Source organism: Acipenser ruthenus, chromosome 15 (assembly GCF_902713425.1).
Source record: "Acipenser ruthenus chromosome 15, fAciRut3.2 maternal haplotype, whole genome shotgun sequence".
NCBI lineage: Eukaryota > Metazoa > Chordata > Actinopteri > Acipenseriformes > Acipenseridae > Acipenser > Acipenser ruthenus.
The window spans coordinates 18,646,459-18,672,228 of NC_081203.1; the positions used below are offsets into that span (position 1 = coordinate 18,646,459).

At 42.0% G+C, this 25,770-nt stretch overlaps 2 protein-coding genes across 3 annotated transcripts; one reads left to right on the top strand and one right to left on the bottom strand.

The window, feature by feature from the left end:
- Positions 1–230: 230 nt before the first annotated feature.
- On the bottom strand, positions 231–13,861 carry LOC117422105 (vesicle transport through interaction with t-SNAREs homolog 1B-like). Of its 2 annotated transcripts, none has more exons than XM_034036766.3 (6): positions 13,487–13,861; positions 12,024–12,082; positions 8,729–8,920; positions 6,561–6,734; positions 5,442–5,535; positions 231–3,719 (listed from the first exon to the last, which is right to left on the bottom strand). In XM_034036766.3, the coding sequence occupies exons 1-5, from the start codon at positions 13,581–13,583 to the stop codon at positions 5,470–5,472; spliced, it is 588 nt and encodes a 195-aa protein (XP_033892657.1). In that variant the 5' UTR covers positions 13,584–13,861; the 3' UTR covers positions 231–3,719; positions 5,442–5,469. The 2 variants fall into 2 exon arrangements, with proteins under 2 accessions (XP_033892657.1, XP_033892656.1); XM_034036765.3 differs by having other exon boundaries at positions 236–3,719; positions 5,474–5,535; positions 13,487–13,856.
- A 95-nt stretch (positions 13,862–13,956) lies between these two features.
- LOC117422035 (retinol dehydrogenase 12-like) lies at positions 13,957–25,201 on the top strand. Its single transcript, XM_034036644.3, has 7 exons — positions 13,957–14,432; positions 17,185–17,303; positions 18,386–18,541; positions 19,189–19,293; positions 22,370–22,579; positions 22,987–23,176; positions 24,218–25,201. The coding sequence occupies exons 1-7, from the start codon at positions 14,359–14,361 to the stop codon at positions 24,246–24,248; spliced, it is 885 nt and encodes a 294-aa protein (XP_033892535.3). The 5' UTR covers positions 13,957–14,358; the 3' UTR covers positions 24,249–25,201.
- The last annotated feature ends 569 nt before the right edge of the window (positions 25,202–25,770 follow it).

The window sequence follows — 25,770 nt, forward strand, 5'->3', positions numbered from 1 at the left end:
TCTGTTGTGTATATTCTCTGACGGAGAATCTATTCCAGCGTGCCTGTGATACACACCCACCTGCCCCAGCTGTTCCAGCGTGCCTGTGATACACACCCACCTGCCCCAGCGTGCCTGTGATACACACCCACCTGCCCCAGCTGTTCCAGCGTGCCTGTGATACACCCCACCTGCCCCAGCTGTTCCAGCGTGCCTGTGATACACACCCACCTGCCCCAGCGTGCCTGTGATACACACCCACCTGCCCCAGCTGTTCCAGCGTGCCTGTGATACACCCCACCTGCCCCAGCTGTTCCAGCGTGCCTGTGATACACACCCACCTGCCCCAGCGTGCCTGTGATACACACCCATCTGCCCCAGCTGTTCCAGTGTGGCTGTGATGGACTACAGTCTGCCCTATAGCTTTAATTCATGTTCCTATTACTGCCACTTATTACCACCCAACAAATAATCAGCTTTTCTCCACCCAATCTGTAACTGCAGTGTTTTCTGAATACCCCTCAGTACAAGAATCATGGTATCCAGGACGGTGTGAAGCTGCTCAGATACTTGTTTAGTGCAGACATGAAGATTTGTTGACCTTAACTGAAGGTTACCTGTTTTCAGAAGTGTTTTAAAACAAACAAAATGTACAAAAATAGATATTGCCTCAAAGAGTTTCATGAGCATGGTGGGAACTAAAGGCTTTGTTTTGTAAACTACCTCCTACAGAAGTGCAGATGGTGGGTCAGTGCTGGTTCACATGTGAAAGCAATGAAGCTGTGAGAAACACATGGGACTGCAGCCAACACCATCTGGAGATAACACCACTGACTACGTGAGGACTGAAGATCAATTCGACGGGATACAAACCCAAACCCTGATGAGCACTAATGCTTGACTCCCTAATGTTGCCTTGGAAAAGGAAGCTCAAAATAGTGCTAATCTGTATCTGCAACCAGCCCTATATCTCTGGAGATTGGTGGCCATGTTCAAAAATGTATCAATAGCCAGAGGGTGAGAGTTTTCATTGTTTAAAAGGAATGCTTTATGAGAACGATCGGAAATTGTGCATTTTTTTGTTCTCCCATCATTTATTTATTGCATTTATATAGCACTTCATAGAAAAGTATCAAACAGCACTGTACAGTAAATTGCAAAACGCATTTACATTTACACAACACATTTGTATAAAGGTCCCCAGGCATGTCAACATATTAAACCTCGTATTTAAATAACAATATATTAAAAAATAATGTTAAAAAGCAGCAATTTAAAAGTTACATTAAACCCACTAAAATAAGAAAGCTGTTTTTATAAAACTGTTTTCAGTCTTGACTTAAACTGCAACAGTCCCAGCTTCCCTGGCGAAAGAAGGGAGTGCATTCCATAATATAGGGGCTCTGTATGAAGAAGCCCTTCCTCCCTTGTTCATTTTGTTGACCCTAGGATTAACTAGAGTGCGATTCCGATGATACGTGGTCAGTAACTCCTGCAAATAACTAGGTGCTAATCCATTTAGGGCTTAACAGGTTAACAGCAAAATCTTAAACTCAATTCTATAGTGCACAGGGAGTTCACTTTTCCTGGTTTTAGTCAGAATTCTAGCAGCGGTATTCTGAACGAGCTGTAAGCGAGACAGCACACCTTTTGGGATACTGTACCAGAGAGAAGTGCATTACAGTAATCAATTCTAAATTAAACAAAGGCATGCATTAGTCTCTCGGCATCAGATAAGGAAATAATTGGTCCAATTTGGCTATATTTCACAAATGGTACTTTTGTAACTTCCCTAATACAAGTCTCAAATGATAGATCAGGATCAAAGATAACCCCCAAAATTTTTCATTTCTAGTTTAAGATTTAATGAAAGATTACTAGGGTCAAGCTCATGTAATCCCACATTTTTTAGTTGGTTTTGTGAGCCCACTAGCATAACCTAACACAAAGGCACACACACATTTTCAAATGAATCCAACAAGTTGTAAGAATCACAAGCTTTCGTTGAAACACATATCCATACAAGATGTTTTACTGAAACAGTCGCAAACAAAAGTATTGGCACCCTACACTTAATAGAAGATAACATGTGAAATACAAGCATTTAGTGAACATTAGCTACTAATTAATATGACAAAGACCAAAATACACCACTTCTGTTAGTTTAATGATAGCATATCACTGTGAATGGGAAATGTGAAGTACTATCCACATTGCGTACCAAACTCGTCCAGTACCATCAGCGTTTATTAGTCTGCCACTGTACTGTTTTAATACGTCGTGTATGGATGTGTTTCAAAGAAAGCGATTGATTTGAAAATATGTATGCGCCTTCGTAATGGTGGGAGAACAAAAATGGTGGGAGAAATGTTATTATAAAGCATTCCCTTTAAACTTCCAGCCTCTAGCTATTGATAGAGCTATCATACTCCCTTGCAAGTGCATCTGTGCTGTGTGGTTTGCTGCGTTAGGGAAAAACAAGTCGTACTTATCAAGTAGTTGCTTTAACGATTTTACCTGCTACCGGTTGTGCACCACTGTACTTCCCTGGGCTCTCACTAGATGGCATCACAGCTCCTACTAGTGCTGAGGTTTCACAACTGTCTTGGTCCTACCAAACTAGGCACCCTGACTGAGGACCCATTGCTTTGTTAGGTGTGTGATTTGAGAGATATTTCTGTATGTACTGCAGCCCCCGAAACCATTTCCAGGCCCCCAGTTTGGATACCCCACTTTAAGGGACTTGGCGATTAAAGTGTGCCAGGGACACAAAGTTTTTACACCTGGTAAAAGCGCAGCTGCAAGGCGTGTCATACAGCGCAGGTTCATGTCCTGGCTGTGCGAAGTAGGCCAGTCTTCGCTGGGGACTCTGAAGGGAGTGTCACATTTGCTCTGGCGCTCCTGTGGGTTAGGGAAGCAAAATCGGCAGGGGCTTTCTCCTCATCGCACTACAGTGAACCCTGCTGGCCAGGCCTCTGTCCTCCAGAGGTCGGTAGCTCGGAGACATCCGCTCTCGAGTTCCTGGGTGAAAGAGAAAGCTGGCTTGGTCGTGGGATCAGAGGATGCCCACCGAACCGTCAGGACTTCTGAGCTGTGTGGGGAAACAATTCCAAACTGGGAGAAAATCAGGGGTAAAATAATAATTGGACACACTAAATACATTTTCTTTTTTTTTTTTAAATTGAAAATCTAAGACTGCATTTAATCAAGTTTGCTATTTCTGTACACTTAAGTTTTCAACAAGGAAAATATGCACAACAACCAGTCTCTCAGTAGTGAATCTATTGATTGTGTCAGCAAATAAGCCTCAAGCACAAAAAAACCTTCACTGATCTGAAATGGAGCACAATGAAGCAGAGTACACTGCACTTAATGTCTGTCCCTGGTGTTGAAGATTAAGAGTTGAATTGCCTAGACTCGAGCACACATTTTGCTCAAAGTTGCTTCAGTTCCAGTTTGAAAACGCAGTTTGAAATCTTCCATGATGATTCCAACTGTTTGCAAAAAATCATAATATTCAGATGCTCCTTCCAAAGGTGCCTGTGCTCCTACACAGACTTTGGTCCCAGTTTTAGTTCAGGAACTCTCCCTGGCTACTTCCAAGGTCCAGAGATTTGTCACACAGGAACGAAAGTCTCTAAAACAATCACTTCCGGAAGAACTTGAGGTAAACGACTGCTCCCAAGATGGCCAGCTCCATGATGATGATGACAGACAGCAGGAGCTTGTTTGTCATGAGTCTGGGGGGAGAACACAGTGAGCGTTCATGACAATCCAAGAACTCTAACTCAAGGGGAGGGGGAGGCAGTCTGGCTACTGAAAAAAGTGTTAGACAGCCCCCTGATATGGAACATCTAATGTAAGGTACCATGTACTGCTGATCAGAATTTACAATGGAAGCAGATATAAAAGGATAGAGCTGTAGGGAGGCTGTGTGGTCCAGTGGTTAAAGAATAGGGCTTGTAACTAGGAGGTCACCGGTTCAAATCCCACCTCAGCCACGGACTCATTGTGTGACCCTGAGCAAGTCACTTAACCTCCTTGTGCTCCATATTTCAGGTGAGACGTAATTGTAAGTGACTCTGCAGCTGATGCATAGTTCACACACCCGAGTATCTGTAAGTCTGCTGAATAAACAAGTAATAATAGCACTAAGCATAACAATCTTACAGCACCCTATACTATATAATTAACTAAGAAAAAAAAAAACTTTAATGTGATGTCATTTCCACCCGATACAAACTATCAGATGCAAATATATATATGTTAGAACCCCAAGCTGAAATACGACCTCATCTGGGTTATTAGACATTTTTTTTGTGTTCTGCTTGAAGGAATGCACAATACAGTACATTCCTTTCTTAAAGTAAGATAACTTTCATTTCTTTTCATACAGTTTCATACAATATTAATAAATAAAGAAATAAACTCATCACATGGTTGATCATTATATTTGAAAGCATAGGCCTGCAATATATTTCTTACCGCATGAACATTTTTTGTTTGTTTTTTTATTTCCAAAGTAGCCTATTTGACACACATGGTGCTACCTGGAGAATAATTCAAACTAGTCTCACTTTGACAAGAAGGGATGGTCAGATGTTCTGGTATTGGATCTTCTTCAGATCTTCTGCTTCAGGTAAAGTGAATCTTCTGCATCGCGATGGGGTCGTTCGCAAGACAAAAGATTTCGGGGTTCTAAAAATGTCAACCCAATCCCGATGGGGTTGTATTTTGGCTTGGGGTCCTAACATTATATATTAGAAATGTAATATTGTGAATCCGGGGGGTGTGATATGAATGGTGCAATATGACCATATTGAAGCTCTATCGGTTGCTTTTCACATCAGCTTTACATTTATATTGGGCTGTTTGCCATCACATCGCCAGCTGAAAAGGACAATGGTATGTTTTGCACCTTGTATCTTATATGGGCAGCAGTGTGGAGTAGTGGTTAGGGCTCTGGTTCAATCCCAGGTGGGGGACACTACTGCTGTACCCTTGAGCAAGGTACTTTACCTAGATTGCTCCAGTAAAAAACAACTGTATACATGAGTATGTAAAATAATGTGATATCTTGTAACAATTGTAAGTCGCCCTGGATAAGGGCGTCTGCTAAGAAATAAATAAATAAATATGGATAAAGGCATCTGTCAAATAAATAAATACATAAATAAATAATAATAATAATAATAATAATAATAATAATAATAATAGGATTGTTTTTGTGTTAAAATAGCACTCACCTTTTAATGTATTTATTTTGAGCCAACTGAAAGATTAATACAGTAAGCACAGAAGCTGGGTGTTGATCAGATAAATATGTATTGCTAACCTGGATATATCTGCCATCACTGCATTAAGTGGTGAAACCTGACAGGTAACAGGCTTCACCAAGTCAGCTCATAACAAATACTGCAGGAGGCGAGGGATTTATTACAGTATTTAGTGAGCTGAAATACCAAGAAGTGCGAGACGAGAGGCAGCGGATTACCTCCTGGACATGGAGCGCAGGATCCTTCGGCTTCGACTGAGGTTTTCACCGGTGTGTACGAGCTGTGAACAAACAAGAGCAAAAAGCACGGCTGAGACAGCAGCAGCACACGCAGAGAGAAGAGCAGCCAGGAACTGCAGCAGCAGGAGAATTCAGGGTATGCAGGTTATCCAAGGACAAAGCTTTGAAGCCATGCCACCCTGAACACCCTAGTTGGTTACTGTAACCCGACTCAATTGTTGGGCAAGTCTTCGGACATCCAGAAATAGACACTGTTATTACTCCGTGCCAGGGAGGTGATGCAATACAACAATAATGGAATTGCTGGACATGTATCGTGGTCTTAAAGTGATCTATTTCTTTATATCTCTAGAATTGAGATGTACATTTTCCAAACATGAATGTTCTTGCTATATCCTACAAAGTGTGCTCTGTGTAACACCATTGTTGTTTCTGCTGAGATCATTATTTCCCATGCTTACTAACTATTCAGCTGTCCACTTGGGCTGAAAAAGCTCCTCTGAGCTGATTTTGAGAGCCAGGGAGGCACTGAAGCGCACTGGTGAAGCGTATGCAACACTAATGTGCTTCGAGGAGTCTTTTCAGAAGCAGTGGTTGAATAGTTTTTTGCATGACAAATGGTGATCAAAGTAGAAGCAGCAATAGAGAACTATGCAGAACAAGAATAATTGGATATTAAATAGGTAAAAAATGAAATATTAAGAAAATGTAGATAGCTCACCCTAAAAAAGTTCTTGAAGTGCCTGTTGCTAACAAAATAATCAGTCCATGAATTTTCCATGCACTTTTATTTAAAACATGCTATCTGGTACTACACTAAGTTACAGCTTTGCAAGCCTCTGGCACTTCCTGGGTTACACCTTCAGGGCTTATTTCCAACCGGCTGCTTCCCCTAATGCAAGATGCTTTGAACCAAAAGACATGACCCAGGAAGTGTAAGTGTAACAGATTTCCTAGAAGACAAAGCAAGCTGACTGAGAACGTTACCTAGTATAGTACTACCATATGTCATGTTTTAAAAGTGAATGTAAGTATTTGAATGAAACGGCCCTGCTTGTGTCCTCACTCTGTCTCGGGTGCGGTCCAGCTGCTCCCTCTGCTCTCCCAGCTCCTCGATGATGTCCGTGCCGATCTGGTCGGTCTCGGCTGCTATCCGATGTGAGCGCTCTATACTCTGTGTAGCTCGACTCAGGGACTCTGTGCCCTGGAGGATAAGGGCTCTCTGGGACTGCAGCTGTGTCTGAAACACAAACAAGAGTGCGGTTTAGGAAGGGGGATCACAGTGCTGCAGCACACAAAATCATTCCAATATGTACTGCCATCCCTTCACAGATTTCACATTGTCCATTAAAGACGCAAACATCATGGTAAATGTGAATTTTTTCTTTTGTATATATTTAAGGGCTATTCACACTATAGTGTTTATTCGCTGCATTTTCTACACTCAACGTTTCGCTTCTATATTTGTATTCAAACTTGCGCGTCAAATATCACAGGCAAGATGGGGGGAACATCTGATTATAGCAATGCAGAACATCTTGTTCTTTATGATAAGCAGCACAAGAAATATCTCGATAAAGAATACAAACTTATGGAAAAATATGAGGAAAACAGAAAATAAGCACTATTGCTATATTCAAATAAAGACACTGTTTTGACTACAGGTTTTCATTAAATGTCCAGGTGTAGCTTCTAGAAAGTGCATGCCATGAGATACCAAGGCCCATTAGTAAATATAGACTGAACTACAAAACAAAATCATGTATCTGATTATATCCAGCAGCATACACAGGCAAGTGGTATTGTATTTACAGCAACAAGCCATGCTGTAATATATATTTAAGGCTTCTGTTTTTCGGTTTTTATTAATTACATTTTTCGGTGCTTATTTTTAAAATTTTTTTTTTTTTTCGGGGCTTCGCTTTTTATATACTATGAAATTATTGTTTTCGGTTACTTTCCGAAATGCTTGGCTGTTTTTTCCTGTCACAATATGTATAGTAAACTCGACAGTACTTGCACACTTCACTGGTACCTTCTTTCCTTTGCTGTCTTTCTCAACAAAATCCTTATGGTCACAGGCACGTTCTTCTGGGGTTTTTGTTGTGTGTTTTAAATTCCACGAGCGTGTAAAATACAATCGAACTGTAATATAGCTTTAAATCTCGCGAGCAAGAACAACCCACCGTTTCTAATTGTAATCTCGTTTTAAATCTCGCAAGCGTGTTACAATCCTCCAATAGAAATATAGGAATGTGCTGCCACTCAGTAGTTGGGGCGGGTTTAAAGTATTCAGATCAAATCAATGAGAGATACAAGTCAGGAAGGAGGGACATTGCCCAATTGCACTGGGAAAGGTATTTTTATTTTTGTTTGTAGATTATTCTATTTATTTTTTTCAAAGGGAAAGGGGTGAAGTCAACGTGAACTGAGTCACCATTTCCAGTGTTTCTCCGGTGCTTATTGGATATACACAGATTTCATTTATTTTTTGTATTGGGGGTGTTTTATCTGAACCTCTATATACACTGTACTGCTTCATTAAAATATGGAAACCTTTATTGGGTGCCATATCTGTACCCACTAATTACATTAGAAAATGATTTGCGTCAAATATTTTGTACCAGATAGAAGATTATCTATGCTGTTTAATTATTTGTAATTAACTATACATTCTATCTAGACTATCATACAGGGTTTTGTATGACACAAGCTCACATCCACTCCACGAGTGGTCACAGTGGCCAGGAACCCCATTCATGACACTTACAAAGAACCATATACTAGATTTTTTATAATATGTAGTTAGAGAATAATGAAACACTACAGCTAATTACAATATGACAGCTCTGATCTAGAGTGCAGTAATAAAATCAGTGTGTATCTTACAGCACATTACTCTGTATTATATACAGTATATATATATATATAGTTAAATAAGAATAATTAGACAGCATAGATGGTCTTCCATATGATAGAAAGTATTTTCAGATAGCTGTACCAAAAGACTCTACTATGGATTATATTTATGTAACTACAATAAACACAACGAAAAGGTCCCAATTCTATTGCAAGTTAACGCTAGCACTGTTGTTTTATCCATAACTATTAAACCCTCCGTAGTGCTGAATTTAGAAATACTAAAAGTGCGATTGGACTAGCCTAGTGGTTTCTCCTGGAAGTCTTGTTGTTGAGCTGTAGTTTCTTTGGCAATGCTGCTCGCCCGTCCCTTACACTGTGCTCGTTCTCGGCAGTGTAGGCTCCGTACTTGGACTCCCCCCGAGCCCCGAACCCCAGGCCCAGGTCAGTGCTCTTCATGTCCCTCTGCAGCTTGCCCAGGTCCCTCCTGTACATGCGCATCGTAGTGGACATCGGGTTACGGAAGGAGGATGGGGCCAAGAGCAACTCTTCATCCATTCCTTTGAGCTGAGGAAAAGAAACAGCCTGTCAGTGACCCTGAGGAGCGCCTGATATTAATCACATAGGCAGCTGATTTCATTCACAGCAACTCCTCATGGGATTTAAAAAACATTTTATTAGAGAATAAAAATCATTGACATAGCATGTCCGAAAGCATTCTGGACATTTTCCGGGGCTTGGCCTTGCTGAAATTTTGGTTGACCAGTCCGACTGCCAACCCCCTGTTGAGGCTGAAAATGAGGTGTAGGTTGAGGAGGTACGCTCAATAGTACTGCACAGAGAGGTAGGGCTACATTTACCTGGCTTGAATACTATTGTTACCTGCCACTGATTGAAGACTGGCAAGAATGAGGGAGTTACCACCTTGGCACTCAACTCAAAACTTCACTTAGAAATGCCTGAATATGTTTAAGAACAAACAAACATATAACTGGTATGTGGAGGTGGCAGCTTTTTTCTTGTAAATGGGATGACTATAGTGGAAATATAGCTCAATGCTGCCACCGTGTGTGAAGTGCTGGGATTGCAACATGATTCACTGGGTATGGATGGAATAAAGAGCAGGAATGCCCTGGCCCTCGAGGAGCGGAATTGTACACCCCTGCTCTACCCCGATTTATTTTGTTATGCAAGTGGTGAGGGGGTGTGCTGTGTGGAGGTTTTACTGTTTACCAGAAACTCACATGCACCTAAAAACTGTTACCAGACAATACCCTTAACACTATGTAACACAATTTTTGTTCCTGGGTAGTAAGTGTTATTTCCTAATTGCTTATGCCTCAAAAGTATAGAAAATGGCTATTATTCCCCACAAACTTTGCTTTTGTGACCAGGACAGTGATATTTTGAAATTTACCTATTTCCAATGAGAAAACGGGCGAATTTGTGTCTTTTCGTTCACATAAAGTCAGAAAAAAACAACATATGAATCCAAATTAACATGTATTTATACTAAAGTAATACAAAAATGACTACAAAAGATTTAGAAGTGAGTAGTTTTTCGAGATTTACGATTATACTGTAAATCACTTTCACGAATCAGCCCCCAAATGTAGTCTCCCATCATGTTCTCATTATACTGTCCTTGGTAGCGGCATTCAAAGTCCAGTATATCCTGGTGGAAGCGCTCGCCTTGCTCCTCCGAGTACGCTCCCATGTTTTCCTTGAATTTATCAAGATGAGCATCAAGGATATGGACTTTGAGGGACATCCTACAGCCCACTGTGCCGTAGATCTTCACCAGAGTCTCAACCAGCTCCACATAGTTTTCGGCCTTGTGATTGCCCAGGAAGCCCCGAACCACTGCGACAAAGCTGTTCCAAGCCGCTTTCTCCTTACTAGTGAGCTTCTTGGGGAATTCATTGCACTCCAGGATCTTCTTTATCTGTGGTCCGACGAAGACACCAGCTTTGACCTTTGCCTCAGACAGGGAAGGCTTGAAGGCTGCCGACTCCTTATCTAGAGCTCTGACAAATTGTTTCATAAGGCCCAATTTGATGTGCAGTGGTGGCATCAGCACCTTCCGGGAGTCCACCAGTGGCTCCCACTTGACGTTGTTCCTCCCCACAGAGAACTCGGTCCGCTGTGGCCAGTCCCGCCTGTGGTAGTGCGCCTTGGTGTCCCTGCTGTCCCAAAGGCAAAGATAGCAGGGAAACTTGGTAAAACCGCCTTGGAGACTGTGGCAAAGTGCCCGCCCCTGTGTGTATTTTGTGTGTTATGTGTTGCTGTATGTTGCGTGTGTTAATGTTGGTGTATAGATTGGTACACGGGATATAAACGGGTCTGTGTTTCACGTGTGTTTAAAGTGTATAATTATATTTAGGCACGAGGATGGCACATCACTTCACGTGCAGATAAAATGTGTATAATGTGTGGCACGGGGTTGCACGTAATGAATTCACGTGCTGGGATTCAAGTGAATAATTAATTAGTAATTGAATCCCAGCACAAACAGTATAAATAGATGCACGTTTAGTCACTCGGGGGTTGGGTGTTCGGAAGAGGAGAACGGGTGAGAGAGAGAGGAGTAATTAAAAGTAAAAACGTGCAAGATAAGTGTTTGTTCTCACCGTGTTTGTTTGTCTGTCCGTGCACCGTTTGTTTAGTGTCAGTCGTTTTGTCTGTCTGTTTATTTTGGCGTCAAGTGCCGTGTCCTGTTTTGTATTCCGTTGTTTAAACCTTTTATTTTGTTATTAAACGCTGAGTGCAGCCATTGCACTCGGCTCATCATCACAACCACCGTCTCTGTGTATTCCTTTCTGGTCTGACGCCACCCACTCTGGCCGTCTTTGTGACAGAGACCCATCAGGAATGCCACCATTTTGAAGTCTCCTATGACCTTGATGCCATCTCAGAAAAATGCAGATATGTATCCACTTAGGCAGCTGGAACTAAACTGAACGGGTAGGCTTAAGGCCTCTGTATTTATACTACTATTTATATTACTGGAAAGTTCTAGAAAGTTCTAGAAGTTACTCCAAGTTTACTCAGCACTGAATCTATCTGGAATGTTCTGGAAAATAGGTCAATTTCAAAATATCACTGTCCTGGTCACAAAAGCAAAGTTTGTGGGGAATAATAGCCATTTTCTATACTTTTGAGGCATAAGCAATTAGGAAATAACACTTACTACCCAGGAACAAAAAAAAAAAAAAAAATTGTTACACGGTGTAATCAGACATCTTCAAATCTCAGCTGAAAATTCAAAAAAGCTGCATGGCTTAGCCTGTTTCCTAAAACAGTGGAAAATGTAATCATAAATATGTTAACGTGAAAGTCACTTTACAGTAGGCCTGCTAATTAAACATGCTATATCGATGAATTTCAATGTATCTGATTTTGATGCGTTTGCAGCTTGTAGGTCATATTGCAGGTATTTCCAGTCTGCTAAAGCCCTATTCTAACTGAGCGCTGATTGGCAACCCTACAGAGCTCTCTCACTGACACTGTTGTTTTTATACAAAACATCAGTAAAAAGGTCAAATCAAAATCCACCAGAATATTTGCTTTCAAGTAAAATCTGTGTACAACAGGAATCTTTTTTTAAGATACAAAAGGTCCAATTCAATTCCACTTAATAGCATTCCCCAAAAATGGCATTGTCACCTACCACTTCCTCTGCTTCTCCGCTTTTTTCATCAAACTCTCTGACGATTCTCTTCTTTTCCTCTGCAAAATAAAAGACAAGTCACATCAAAATGAACAGAAAGCTTAAACTAAGTTCTTCTCTGCCAAGCAATGATGTCACTGCAGTGTGATGTCATTTCATTCTAAACACCTTGGTGCAGTGACATCACTGTTTGGTATGACCACCCGGTTTAACCACTCCGTTTAGATACACTACACATATCAAACCCGGTTTAACCACTCTGTTCTCATACACTACGCATATCAAACCCGGTTTAACCACTCCGTTCTCATACACTACGCATATCAAACCCGGTTTAACCACTCCGTTCTCATACACTACGCATATCAAACCCGGTTTAACCACTCCGTTCTCATACACTACGCATATCAAACCCGGTTTAACCACTCCGTTCTCATACGCTACGCATATCAAACCCGGTTTAACCACTCCGTTCTCATACGCTACGCATATCAAACCCGGTTTAACCACTCCGTTCTCATACGCTACGCATATCAAACCCGGTTTAACCACTCCGTTCTCATACACTACACATATCAAACCCGGTTTAACCACTCCGTTCTCATACACTACGCATATCAAACCCGGTTTAACCACTCCGTTTAGATACACTACGCATATCAAACCCGTAGCGTATGAGAACGGAGTGGTTAAACCGGGTTTGATATGCGTAGTGTATGAGAACGGAGTGGTTAAACCGGGTTTGATATGCGTAGTGTATGAGAACGGAGTGGTTAAACCGGGTTTGATATGTGTTTCATTATATTCATATTTTGTTATATAAAATCTTTCGGGCACAGACATAAATGATGTCAAACTCACTGATGTAGAGATTGCGAAATTATTGTTCATATGCTTAGAGACACATGCTGTAATATCTGCAGAGTTTGTAGCGTCCTGCCACAGGGCCAAAGACAAATAGTCGAGCTCGACTCACAAATATCACTGTATTTTATGTCTGTTTATTTGTGTTAATGCAGTGTATCTTTGGCAATACCTGTTCAACTTGTCATGCTAATAAAGAATTTAAACTTGAACATGAATATTGCTGTTACTGGTGGAGACAGAGAAAGGCAGAGAAGACTGTGTCACCGGATTTGACCGTTGTCATATCACCAATACATATGACTGAGCGACTACAATCTTTCAAGACACTTTTTTTTGTATTTCTAAATATTTTGTGAGGATAAATATTATTATTTGGATTTGGATTTAGATTGTATATATTCATATTGAAATTTAAGGATAGATAAGCGTGTCATAAATACGCACAATTACGATTTAATGCGATAACTGCTTCCCCCTAAATTATTTGTTTGTTATATGTATGTGTAAAACCAGAGCAATAATTTATATTAATTATTCAGTAATGTTACCGTCCCGCAAGTTGTCAACATTATCTATAGTTTAAATTTCACACTTACCTCCGCGACATTTCGCTGCTATCTCCGGCATCGACTTAATGTCATTGTAAATATGTTTATACATCTCGTGCAGCTTTTCAAACTCCTCTGAAGACATTTTAACTGATATTTTTATTCACAATTACTCGCTAAATAAGGGAAGTTCGCCAGCTTCCACAAAACATAACAAGATCCTCGGGATTTCTCTTGACAGCGGGGTCCCTCACATGAACATATGGTCATCTTTCTTTTCGCCTGACGAGAAAATAACGAAATATTTTGGTATACATTAAAATAAACAGTATTCGGTTTGCTAATGTGTGGGTTAGTGTTGAAATTACAAACTTGAACACATTTTCTATTTTGGGGTTAATTTAAATTGAGAATGTCCAGTTCAACATGTATCAGGCTATACCTTGGCTTGGAGGTTTGCGTTGCAATGTGTTCTGGGAGCTGTAGTGTCACTCCTAAAAGAAAGGAATACATGATTTTAATGAGTCCCCAGTATAGAGTAACACAGGGTCTGTGTATGCAGGGGCCACTTCTTAACTTGTGATAGAGGTCATAACACATTGTAGTAAATATATCGGACTGGTGCCAGTATACGATTAAGGATGTTCTTTTTAAAAATGCAAAAATAAACGTACAGTAATTCATTCCTTTGTCCATGTCTCTATAGAAATGCAATATACTTCAATATCTGCTCTTAAAACTGGATATTTATTTCACGTCAATTTTCTTTTCTCAGAATCTTTGCAGATTACGTATCCCAGCAGGCAATACTACAATTGCCGCATTTATTGCTGACACAGAGGTTCGCAGTTCACTGCACTCCGGCGGTGTAAGAACACAAGACAAACAGCTGCTGACTGCGGTTCCTGCTCCGGATAAAAATGCTTATATTAATGACGTTTGGAAGCATCGCAATAGTCGTCGTTCTTTCGGTAGCATTGGCTCCATACATCAGGTGAGTGCTATGAATTTCTGTGATGTATTTTCTTTTAATTATTGTTATGGCTGATGTTACTAGTAGGTTTTTTTTACTGGCACTAAGGCAGCTGATTCTGCTGCTGCCAGTAGCGGCACAAAACACATTCTTAATATAACTACCCATTTCACTTTCTCTAAACTCAAAGTCAAGAAAAATATAATTATTTGTCATTCTTCAGCCCTGGTGTTAGACTGCTGTCAGCTGTCTTTTATGGTTTTTTACTGGCAGTAGAATTTGTGCTGGTAATATGGAACCCTCAGAAAGTGCTGCCAGTAGACTGTGTGCTGGTTCCAGCCACTGTGTGTTATAGATTGATGCATTTCTTCGGTTTTTACTGCTGTAAGTTAGATAAGGAAATGATAAGAGAAGACAGACATGGTCTCTGAAATGTCGGCGTGTGTTCTTTACTGTAGTGTATCCAGGGAGGCTGTGTGAGCGCTGACAAAATACTGCAGTATAAATCAACACAGTGTTAACGCACTCTACATTCCATTGAACTGTGCTGGACAAGCATGGGTGTGGATTTTCATCGGCTCATGAGGTGGAGCTAAATCACAATTGTGCTTTTTATTGGTTTAAAGCAAGTGCTCTGATCAGCGGTAGCCAATAAACAGATGGCTTCAGTTTACGTCAAGAAAATATGTTTACACGCTTTCTGTGGCGCTTATACAGCATCTGGTTTGATTTTTAAATACAGTACATCCATAAGTACAAAACTTTGAAATGGAGCAATACAATAATATACATAAAAATACTATTGTATATGAATATGCAAAGTAATAGCAATGAGTATGACACCTATATGAAACTATTTGCGAGTAAAACGGGCAACATGTATACAGTTGTAATACCTTCTGCACAGCAAGTGCTTTTATAGTGTGGCGTCAGAGTTTGCGTAACCCCCCTTTGTAAATGTTATCCTGGTAAACGTGCACAGTCATTTTGCATTTCCCCCCATGGTTTTGCTATGCATTGACCATGGTTTGCCATGTTTTTTTAAAGTGCTTTCCCATACTTCTCTGGGTTTTCGGACGCTCATCCTGGCTTTGCCATGCTTTTGCTTTATTACACTGTGCTCTGCTTTTACTATGGGAAACTTTTTATTGGGACCAAGCTAAACTCAAAATAATACACCTAGATAAAAGAATATTGTTAAACTAGTGAGAGGTAAGACATAGATTTTAAAGCCTTGGTTAGCATTTGTTTAAGAGGAGACCTGCACAACTGTTTATACCTCAAGACCATGAGTAATGGTGACTGGTAGCATATTTCATGTTGCACCAGTTTTCACTGTTACTACTGCAGGAACCCATGTGTTTGTCTTTGCAGGAGGTATTGTGCTGGGGAGAGTGTAACCCATGTGTTTGTCTTTGTAGGAGGTATTGTGCTGGGAGAGTGTAACCCATGTGTTTGTCTTTGCAGGAGGTATTGTGCTGGGAGAGTGTAACCCATGTGTTTGTCTTTGCAGGAGGTATTGTGCTGGGGGAGAGTGTAACCCATGTGTTTGTCTTTGCAGGAGGTATTGTGTTGGGAGAGTGTAACCCATGTGTTTGTCTTTGCAGGAGGTATTGTGCTGGGAGAGTGTAACCCATGTGTTTGTCTTTGCAGGAGGTATTGTGCTGGGGGGAGTGTAACCCATGTGTTTGTCTTTGCAGGAGGTATTGTGCTGGGGGGAGTGTAACCCATGTGTTTGTCTGCAGGAGGTATTGTGTTGGGAGAGTGTAACCCATGTGTTTGTCTTTGCAGGAGGTATTTTGCTGGGGGAGAGTGTAACCCATGTGTTTGTCTTTGCAGGAGGTATTGTGCTGGGAGAGTGTAACCCATGTGTTTGTCTTTGCAGGAGGTATTGTGCTGGGGGAGAGTGTAACCCATGTGTTTGTCTTTGCAGGAGGTATTGTGCTGGGGGAGAGTGTAATCCATGTGTTTGTCTTTGCAGGAGGTATTGTGCTGGGAGAGTGTAACCCATGTGTTTGTCTTTGCAGGAGGTATTGTGCTGGGGAGAGTGTAACCCATGTGTTTGTCTTTGCAGGAGGTATTGTGCTGGGAGAGTGTAACCCATGTGTTTGTCTTTGCAGGAGGTATTGTGCTGGGGAGAGTGTAACCCATGTGTTTGTCTTTGCAGGAGGTATTGTGCTGGGGGGAGTGTAACCCATGTGTTTGTCTTTGCAGGAGGTATTGTGCTGGGGGGAGTGTAACCCATGTGTTTGTCTGCAGGAGGTATTGTGTTGGGAGAGTGTAACCCATGTGTTTGTCTTTGCAGGAGGTATTTTGCTGGGGGAGAGTGTAACCCATGTGTTTGTCTTTGCAGGAGGTATTGTGCTGGGAGAGTGTAACCCATGTGTTTGTCTTTGCAGGAGGTATTGTGCTGGGGGAGAGTGTAACCCATGTGTTTGTCTTTGCAGGAGGTATTTTGCTGGGGGAGAGTGTAACCCATGTGTTTGTCTTTGCAGGAGGTATTGTGCTGGGAGAGTGTAACCCATGTGTTTGTCTTTGCAGGAGGTATTGTGCTGGGGAGAGTGTAACCCATGTGTTTGTCTTTGCAGGAGGTATTGTGCTGGGAGAGTGTAACCCATGTGTTTGTCTTTGCAGGAGGTATTGTGCTGGGGAGAGTGTAACCCATGTGTTTGTCTTTGCAGGAGGTATTGTGCTGGGAGAGTGTAACCCATGTGTTTGTCTTTGCAGGAGGTATTGTGTTGGGAGAGTGTAACACATGTGTTTGTCTTTGCAGGAGGTATTTTGCTGGGGGAGTGTGTAAGTCAGCAGCCAGGCTTGATGGGAAGACCGCGCTCATTACCGGGGCGAACACAGGAATCGGGAAGGAGACAGCCAGGGACCTGGCGCGCAGGGGTAAGGGGCTAGTGAACTGGACTTGGAAAATATATAAGATGCAGACATTATAGGTAATATACATGTTTGAGACTGGTATACTATAGACTGTGTGTTTGACAGTCTGTGGTATAGACTGTGTGTTTGACAGTGGTACAGACTGTGTGTGTGAGGCTATGTAACAGGGCGAGCAGCCCTGTACATTGTCTTTATTTTTAGAACGAGGGTTCATCCTCCGCCCCTGTGCAGATTGTTTTGTATTGTTTATTTATTTTTATTGTATTATATTTATGACGGCGTACCGCCGTGTTATTGTTTTGTTTATTTTTAAAACGTGTCCTGGCAGAGGCGAGATCGGTGCTCGTCCTCTGCCAGGAGTAATAATTAAAACTCGTGCAGAAGGTGTGGTTGTCACTCGGGGTGGGTGTCAGAAGGAGAGAGTGTGCGAGAGGAGTGACGGAGAAACGAGAGAAAGAAAGTAAACTTAGGAACAGTGAAGGCAATCTGCCCAGCCTGACCTGTGTTGCAGTTATTTTGTGTTCGTGATTTGTTTTTGTTTGAAACCTTTTATTTAGCTCTGTGAGCGCAAAGTTTATTTTTGTTTAAATATTTTATTTATTTTTGGATTCTTTAAATAAAACGGCGCACGCACCACTGCACCATACCTTTTGTTATTGTTGTGCCTTCTTCTGCCGTGACGTCAGACCAGTCAGCCATTCCTGTCACAGGCTAGTATAGACTGTGTGTTTGACAGTGGTACAGACTGTGTGTGTGTGAGGCTAGTATAGACTGTGTGTTTTGAAGCTGGTACAGACTGTTTGACAGAGGTACAGATTGCGTGTGTGAGGCTGGTATAGACTGTGTGTTTGAAGCTGGTATAGACTGTGTGTTTGACAGTGGTACAGACTGTGTGTTTGACAGTGGTACAGACTGTGTGTTTGACAGTGGTACAGACTGTGTATGTTTGACAGTGGTACAGACTGTGTGTTTGACAGTGGTACAGACTGTGTGTCTGACAGTGCAGACTGTGTGTTTGACAGTGCAGACTCTGTGTTTGACAGTGGAGACTGTGTGTTTGACAGTGCAGACTGTGTTCTTCGCAGGTGCTCGTGTGATCATTGCCTGTCGAGATCTATCGAAGGGAGAAGCTGCTGCCTCACAGATCCGTGCAGAAACGGGCAGTGAGAGGGTGCTGGTGAGGAGGCTGGACCTTGCTGATACCCGCTCCATAAAGCAGTTTGCAGAGGACTTCTTGAAAGGTCTGCCTCAGTCTAAGCTTGCTATAACATGTGTTTCTCTCAAAACTGCACATTTGACGCCTATGAAGCTAATAGGATTAACAGTGTTAGCTACCATCACTGTAAGAGGGTGCAGTCCAGGAAATCCTACTGGCTACAATACATTTCCTCTTGGCCCTTTTCTTCATGCCTCATTGTTTCAAAGATTTCAAGATCTAAACTCTCTTCTAACATAAGGTATACCGTTCATCTTACTGAACATTTTATCAAGGGCTTCTGGTGACACTAGAAACCCACTAGAGCGAAGTTAGATTGGTTTATTCATGACGCCTTAACCCCTTGATAAAATTACAACCTGTACAGAAAGGTGGACTGTATTTGTCTTCTGCTGTTTTCATTAGCTTACTGAAGTTTTGAAACTGTATTTTTGAATCCCCCTGCATGCTTATTAAGAGAGCTATCTACAAGGGCAATACAGAACATATTTACTCTGTAACATTCACATGGATGAACGGAAATATCTCAAATGATGAATCCATTTTTGAAAAAGGTGATTTATCCTTGTTGACTCCACGCATCGATTCCTGTAACAAGCTAATGAAGGAATGGCAATGCAGTAGCTGTGTGGACTGTGCTGTGACTCTCTCTTTTGTTTGGTGTCTCCACAGAGGAGAATCGGCTTCACATCCTGATCAACAATGCCGGGGTGATGATGTGCCCATATTCACACACTGTGGATGGTTTTGAAATGCAGTTTGGAGTCAACCACCTGGGTATGATATCTATGGTATATGTATTTAATCTCCTGTTTTTTTGTCTGATGTGAAAATGCTAAACAGCTTCTTAGCAAAGACCTTGAGGTCCGGGGGTGGCACACCAATACGTTTTCAGTAGCCTTTCACCTCTGCAAACCTGGGTTCAAATACTGCTGCACAGGTCAAGGTTTGGGTGTTTAATCCCAGCACACAGACGTTTGTGTAATCTGCATTACCAGAGGGACGTGAATGAGCTACCAACCCCCGGAGGATAAAATCCAGCCCTGCAGGTGCTTCGCCTCCATCCCTGATGATTTCTGCCTCCTTAACCCACGGGAATCCCCAGAAAAGACAGCATTGCACAGCCAGGACTCGAACTTGACTGTATGACTCACCCTGCCTTGATTTATACAACCCCTGATTAAAATCACAGAACATAGGTAGGGTGGAAAGTAATCCACAGTAGATTTAGAGCAGTGTTATTTTTAGATTTCTCTCTTAGATCATTTAAAATAAAACTAAGATTATGAATTCAAACCAGTATATTGTTTTTAATATGAAAACTTGTTTTCATTAAATGAACAGTATAAAATGATGTGAAGTGAATAGCTTGTTATACAGATGAAAGCATAAGAACTGGTATTCACTGAGCCGCCTCGTATGCATGTTGATCAGGAGGTTATTCAGTGTATTGGGGACAAAGTGCTCTTTATTTAAAATTTGATTTGATGAAATGAATTTGCTTTGGGATGCATGAAGTCCTGACCTGTGGGGGCACATTCAAAGCATGGGATCTTACTTTGAAATCTCTGCTGATAAAGCTCTTGAACTGAAAAAGGAAGGCACATGGGCTCATTAAATTTGGCAAAAAAACAACATACATCTCAAAATTGAGAAAGAGAGTATATTCCCCGGGTTCCCATAAAAGTAAAAACAGTGCTGCTTTCCTGGGAAACACTTTGTGTACTGATACTGTTTTTGAGGTTTCATGCAATAGAAACAAAAAAAGTCTATTGCAACAATATTTTAGGGTGTGCTGTGTGTTAATGCTGTCCAGACTGCGATAGTTTTTTATGGTAGAAACAACACGTTCAGTTCTTCCCAGCACAGTTTTTTTTTTTTTTTTTTTTTTTTTTAATAAATTTAGTTGTTGTCAATTATTTTTTATTATTTTCACCCCAATTTGGAAATGGCCAATTATTTTTAGGCTCAGCTCACCGCTACCACCCCTGCCCTGACACGGGAGGGCGAAGACGAACACACGCTGTCCTCCGAAGTGTGTGTGTCAGCCGACCACTTTTTTTCACACTGCGGACTCACCATGCAGCCACCCAAGAGCTACAGTGTTGCTCGGGCAAGCCCGCAGGTGCCCAGCCAGACTACAGGGGTCGCTGGTGCGCGGTGAGCCGAGGACACCCTGACCGACCTAACCCTCCCTCCCCCCAGGCGGTGCTCGGCCAATTGAGCGCCACCCCCTGGAAGCTCCAGTCCTCGGTCGGCAAAGGAATAGCCTGGACTCGAACTCGCGACGTCCAGACTATAGAGCACATCCTGCACTCCAAGTGGATCGCCTTTACTGGATGCGCCACTCGGGAGCCCTGCAGTTTTACATATCTAGAGAAACAATCAGTTGTTATGAAACCTGTTCCCCCATAAGACTTAAAGTGTTACAGAACATTATACTGTATGTTTGTTTCTAATAATAAACAACTTGCTTAAAAAGCAACTTGATACAGGTATGACATCTCGCGTTTCCCTTTTCACATGTCATATCCTGGGGACTTTTTAAAACTTGAAAGCACCCCGTGACCCCAGTAGAGCTCTCAGATTCATGTCTACCCTCCAGGTACATCTGGCACAGCAGAGTGTACCAATCAACCTGCCCCCTGTACTACAGCCCTTGATGTGATGACTGAAACAAAACACTACAAAGTGAATCTCAACAAGAATTATTCAGTTTTTGTTTTAATAATTTAATGTTTTAGGTTAGTTATGATTTTAGTTCCCAAAATGTAATGAAGGCCCAATTCTGTTTAGCTATGCATCATCCCAGTGTGGGCATCGCGTCTCACTTATCATAGGAGCACTTTTCTCAAGGCAAGAACTCTGGGTATTATTTTAATGTCTGTGTTAATTAAAGACATCGGTCTGTATGACGCACTCTTGTAGTGCTCCTCCTCTGGGTATTTATGGTTATTTGGTATTAGTTATAGATGCCAATGTCATTGTTTGGGGTAGTTTTCAAATATATTTGCATTGTTTGATCTGCTGCCCGCCTGGTGTTCTCTCTGCCTCGCTTCGCCCACGCTACTCCACTACTCCGCTCGCTCCACTGGCTCCCGATCACCGCTCGCATCCAGTTCAAGACTCTTGTACTAGCCTACAGATGCCTTGACCAGACTGCACCCAGCTACCTCCAGACCCTCATCTCTCCCTACACCCCCACTCGACCTCTCCGCTCCGCCTGCACTAGAAGACTAGCTCTACCTCCGCTACGCTCCCCTGCCTCCAGAGCCCGCTCCTTCTCCACCCTTGCTCCACAGTGGTGGAATGACCTTCCTACAGATGTCAGGACTGCCCAGTCCCTGACCACATTCCGGCGCCTCCTTAAGACTCACCTCTTCAAAGAGCACCTGTAGAACTCCTCTGTTTGTATCCTGGGACACTATCACCCTTCATGTAATGTGCTTTATTTTGCTCTTATCTGCCCCCTATTTTACTGCATTTAATCCTGTACTTCAGAATACTGTAATCTGCCAAGTGTTTAATCTGTAGTACTTTGTATTTAATCACATCCTGATGTAACTATCACTATTTAATCATATCCTGATGTAACTATCACTATTATCTGCTGTATTATTGAATTGTGGTTTGTCACACTTGTATTTCTTGCTCTTATTGTATTACTTGTATTGTAACACTTGAAATGTATTTGCTTACGATTGTAAGTCGCCCTGGATAAGGGCGTCTGCTAAGAAATAAATAATAATAATAATAATAATTCTGTACCTGTGGGGTGTACAGTAGTGCACACATTTATTAGAACTGATGGATAACACTGATGGATATTAATCATGTTGTGTGTGGTCTGCAGGTCACTTCCTCCTCACTCACCTTCTGCTGGATCTCCTGAAGCAGAGCGCTCCCGCCCGCATCATCAACGTCTCATCACTAGCGCACAACTTCGGGCGAATCAAATTCGACGACCTGCAGAGTGAGAGGAGCTACGAGGGGGGGCTGGCCTACTGCCAGAGCAAGCTGGCTAACGTGCTGTTCACCCGCGAGCTGGCCAAGCGCCTGGCAGGTACCGGAGCTCAGACCACTGTATTTATTTAGGAATAGACCAGGAATGATTCCTCACTGAGAGGTAAACATGGTTCAAGCGCCTGGCAGGTACTGGAGCTCAGACCACTGTATTTATTTAGGAATAGACCAGGAATGATTCCTCACTGAGAGGTAAACATGGTTCAAGCGCCTGGCAGGTACCAGAGCTCAGACTACTGTATTTATTTAGGAATAGACCAGGAATGATTCCTCACTGAGAGGTAAACATGGTTCAAACAGCATACAACAAATAGACACTTGGCAATGCATTAGCAGTTATCTAAAAAATGTAAATGAATGCATTCTGGTGAAATCCTTATAACGTTGAAGTAAAGTGAGCCCTTGTCACAGCGTGCTCTGTGCTCCGTGCTCCATGCTCTTCCACAGGAACCAGGGTGACGGTGAACTCTCTGCACCCCGGCTCTGTGAAGTCTGAGCTGGCCAGACACTCCTCACTGATAGCCCTCAGCTGGAGGATCTTCTCCTTCTTCATCAAGACCCCGTGGGAGGGAGCGCAGACCAACATCTACTGTGCCGTGGCAGAGGAGCTGGAGAACGTCTCGGGGAAACACTTCAGGTCAGGAACCTTCCACACACACACACACACTGTACACAGCAGCACCTCTGTTAAGGAGGCTGTGTGGTCCAGTGGTTAAAGAAAAGGGCTTGTAACCAGAAGGTCCCTGGTTCAAATCCTGGCTCACTCACTGTGTGACCCTGAGCAAGTCACTTAACCCCCTTGTGCTCCGTCTTTCGGGTGAGACGTTGTTGTAAGTGACTCTGCAGCTGATGCATAGTTCACACACCCTAGTCTCTGTAAGTCACCTTGGATAAAGGCATCTGCTAAATAAACACATAATAATACACACACACTGCAGCACCTCACTGCAACTCTTAATGCAGCTAAGAAACAAGCACTATAGCCATGTCCAAAAGGTTTGCATCACCCTATAGTTAACTAATTTTGCTCCCTTCATAATAATGTTATGTAAACATATTGAATTTTATGCTGCTTTGTTGTTTTTTCATATACTTAATGAAAAATGTGACATTTCAAAATCTAACATGAAATACTGCACTACTATTATGGCTTCCGTTAGACACTTGCAATATCATTTTGTAGTTTATTAGATTGCATGATGTTAAATAAAAGATCTAAATTATGTTCATACAGTTTTGTTTTTTTTGTCTCAATCCTAAAATTGTAGGTGATACAAAACTTTTGGCCATAGCTGTAGTACTCAACACAGAGGGAATTCCCAGAGATGACAGAGCAGTTTAGTAACTGGTAGCCATGAAACAACAGTATAAGAAAGTGCCCTATCTTCAAAGTCAGTAACATGAGGCCCACATAGGGCCCCCTAGTGGCTCACCTAATAAAAGTGCTGGTAGGTGGAGTGCAGGGTGAGTCATGCACACGTGGTTTGAATGCAGACTGATTGGTAAGTGGGTTACAGCGGTTCAGGGTACAATTCATAATAAATTAATCACAAAAAGGGTGCTCCCATGTATTAAAGGTGTGGAGAATTAAATCTGAATCCTGGACAGGAGCTGTGTGTGTGTGTTGATTAAGACTGGATGAGTCACGTTTTCTAATGTGCTTTGTTTTCTTGAACAGTGACTGCAGCCCTGCGTTCGTCGCTCCTTAAGGGAAGAATGAAGAAACAGCGAAGAGGCTGTGGGATGTGAGCTGTACTCTGCTGGGGGTGCAGTGGGATTGAACTCCACCCGAGACCCCTGCATCGGGCCTGGGCCTTCATTTACTAGCTCTGGAGTTTCTAATTCTGAGGGAAACAGACCAGTTTTGGCTGATGCCTTCAGCACTTGTAAGAGTCCTGTCTGTTTTTGTGGTGGGGTTTTATGTTTCTAGGTATGGGATGTTGTGATGTTGGTTTTATTCTGTACATTAGGCAGGGTACCTAATCTCAAAACACCATCAAAACAGATAAACTCACTAGCCACTGTTACACTAGCCACAATGTATATCTATTGACTTAATGTACAGATATGATACAGTTGTATAATTTGAGGAAATGGAGGTCTGCTTTTTTTACTTAAGCCCCATCTACCGTAGCTGCCTTGATTTATGTAAAATCCCACTTGGTCTCAGTGCTATTATGTGCCTTTCATTCTCCGCACCTGTGTATATGTGAATTATTCCATGAAATTACACATCAGGGAGGTAAACTGAATTGGTCCAGCTGTTAGATTATTGTTAACTGAGCTCCATAAGCTCTTGATTCAGCGGTGTTAATGGGTTTGAACAGATTACAAGGGCAACCTGTAGCCTTAGCTGAAGCAGATAGGTGAAGTGATGTGTTTAAGCATGTTTACTGAGCACAACATTACTGAAGAGGCACAGTCTGTGCAAAATAAGACTGTCACCAGATTTAACCAGTTTGTGATACATGAATGATATACTGTACATAATTCTAAAAATGTTTGAATGATTACATTGAGTTTCATCTACAGTGCCTTGCGAAAGTATTCGGCCCCCTTGAACTTTGCGACCTTTTGCCACATTTCAGGCTTCAAACATAAAGACATGAAACTGTAATTTTTTGTGAAGAATCAACAAGAAGTGGGACACAATCATGAAGTGGAACGAAATTTATTGGATATTTCAAACTTTTTTAACAAATAAAAAACTGAAAAATTGGGCGTGCAAAATTATTCAGCCCCCTTAAGTTAATACTTTGTAGCGCCACCTTTTGCTGCGATTACAGCTGTAAGTCGCTTGGGGTATGTCTCTATCAGTTTTGCACATCACCATTCCTCCTTGCAAAACAGCTCGAGCTCAGTGAGGTTGGATGGAGAGCATTTGTGAACAGCAGTTTTCAGTTCTTTCCACAGATTCTCGATTGGATTCAGGTCTGGACTTTGACTTGGCCATTCTAACACCTGGATATGTTTATTTGTGAACCATTCCATTGTAGATTTTGCTTTATGTTTTGGATCATTGTCTTGTTGGAAGACAAATCTCCGTCCCAGTCTCAGGTCTTTTGCAGACTCCATCAGGTTTTCTTCCAGAATGGTCCTGTATTTGGCTCCATCCATCTTCCCATCAATTTTAACCATCTTCCCTGTCCCTGCTGAAGAAAAGCAGGCTCAAACCATGATGCTGCCACCACCATGTTTGACAGTGGGGATGGTGTGTGTTCAGGGTGATGA

Bases quoted from the DNA above. Each gene is read 5' to 3' on its own strand.
- LOC117422035 (XM_034036644.3), top strand. From the start codon at position 14,359: ATGCTTATATTAATGACGTTTGGAAGCATCGCAATAGTCGTCGTTCTT. The intron at 17,304-18,385 runs GTAAGGGGCTAG...TGTTCTTCGCAG, and splicing joins CAGGGACCTGGCGCGCAGGG to GTGCTCGTGTGATCATTGCC. The intron at 19,294-22,369 runs GTATGATATCTA...TGTGGTCTGCAG, and splicing joins GTTTGGAGTCAACCACCTGG to GTCACTTCCTCCTCACTCAC.
- LOC117422105 (XM_034036765.3), bottom strand. From the start codon at position 13,583: ATGTCTTCAGAGGAGTTTGAAAAGCTGCACGAGATGTATAAACATATT. The intron at 12,083-13,486 runs GTAAGTGTGAAA...TTTATTTTGCAG, and splicing joins AGCAGCGAAATGTCGCGGAG to AGGAAAAGAAGAGAATCGTC. The intron at 3,720-5,473 runs GTAATCCGCTGC...TTCTCCCCCCAG, and splicing joins CTGCGCTCCATGTCCAGGAG to ACTCATGACAAACAAGCTCC.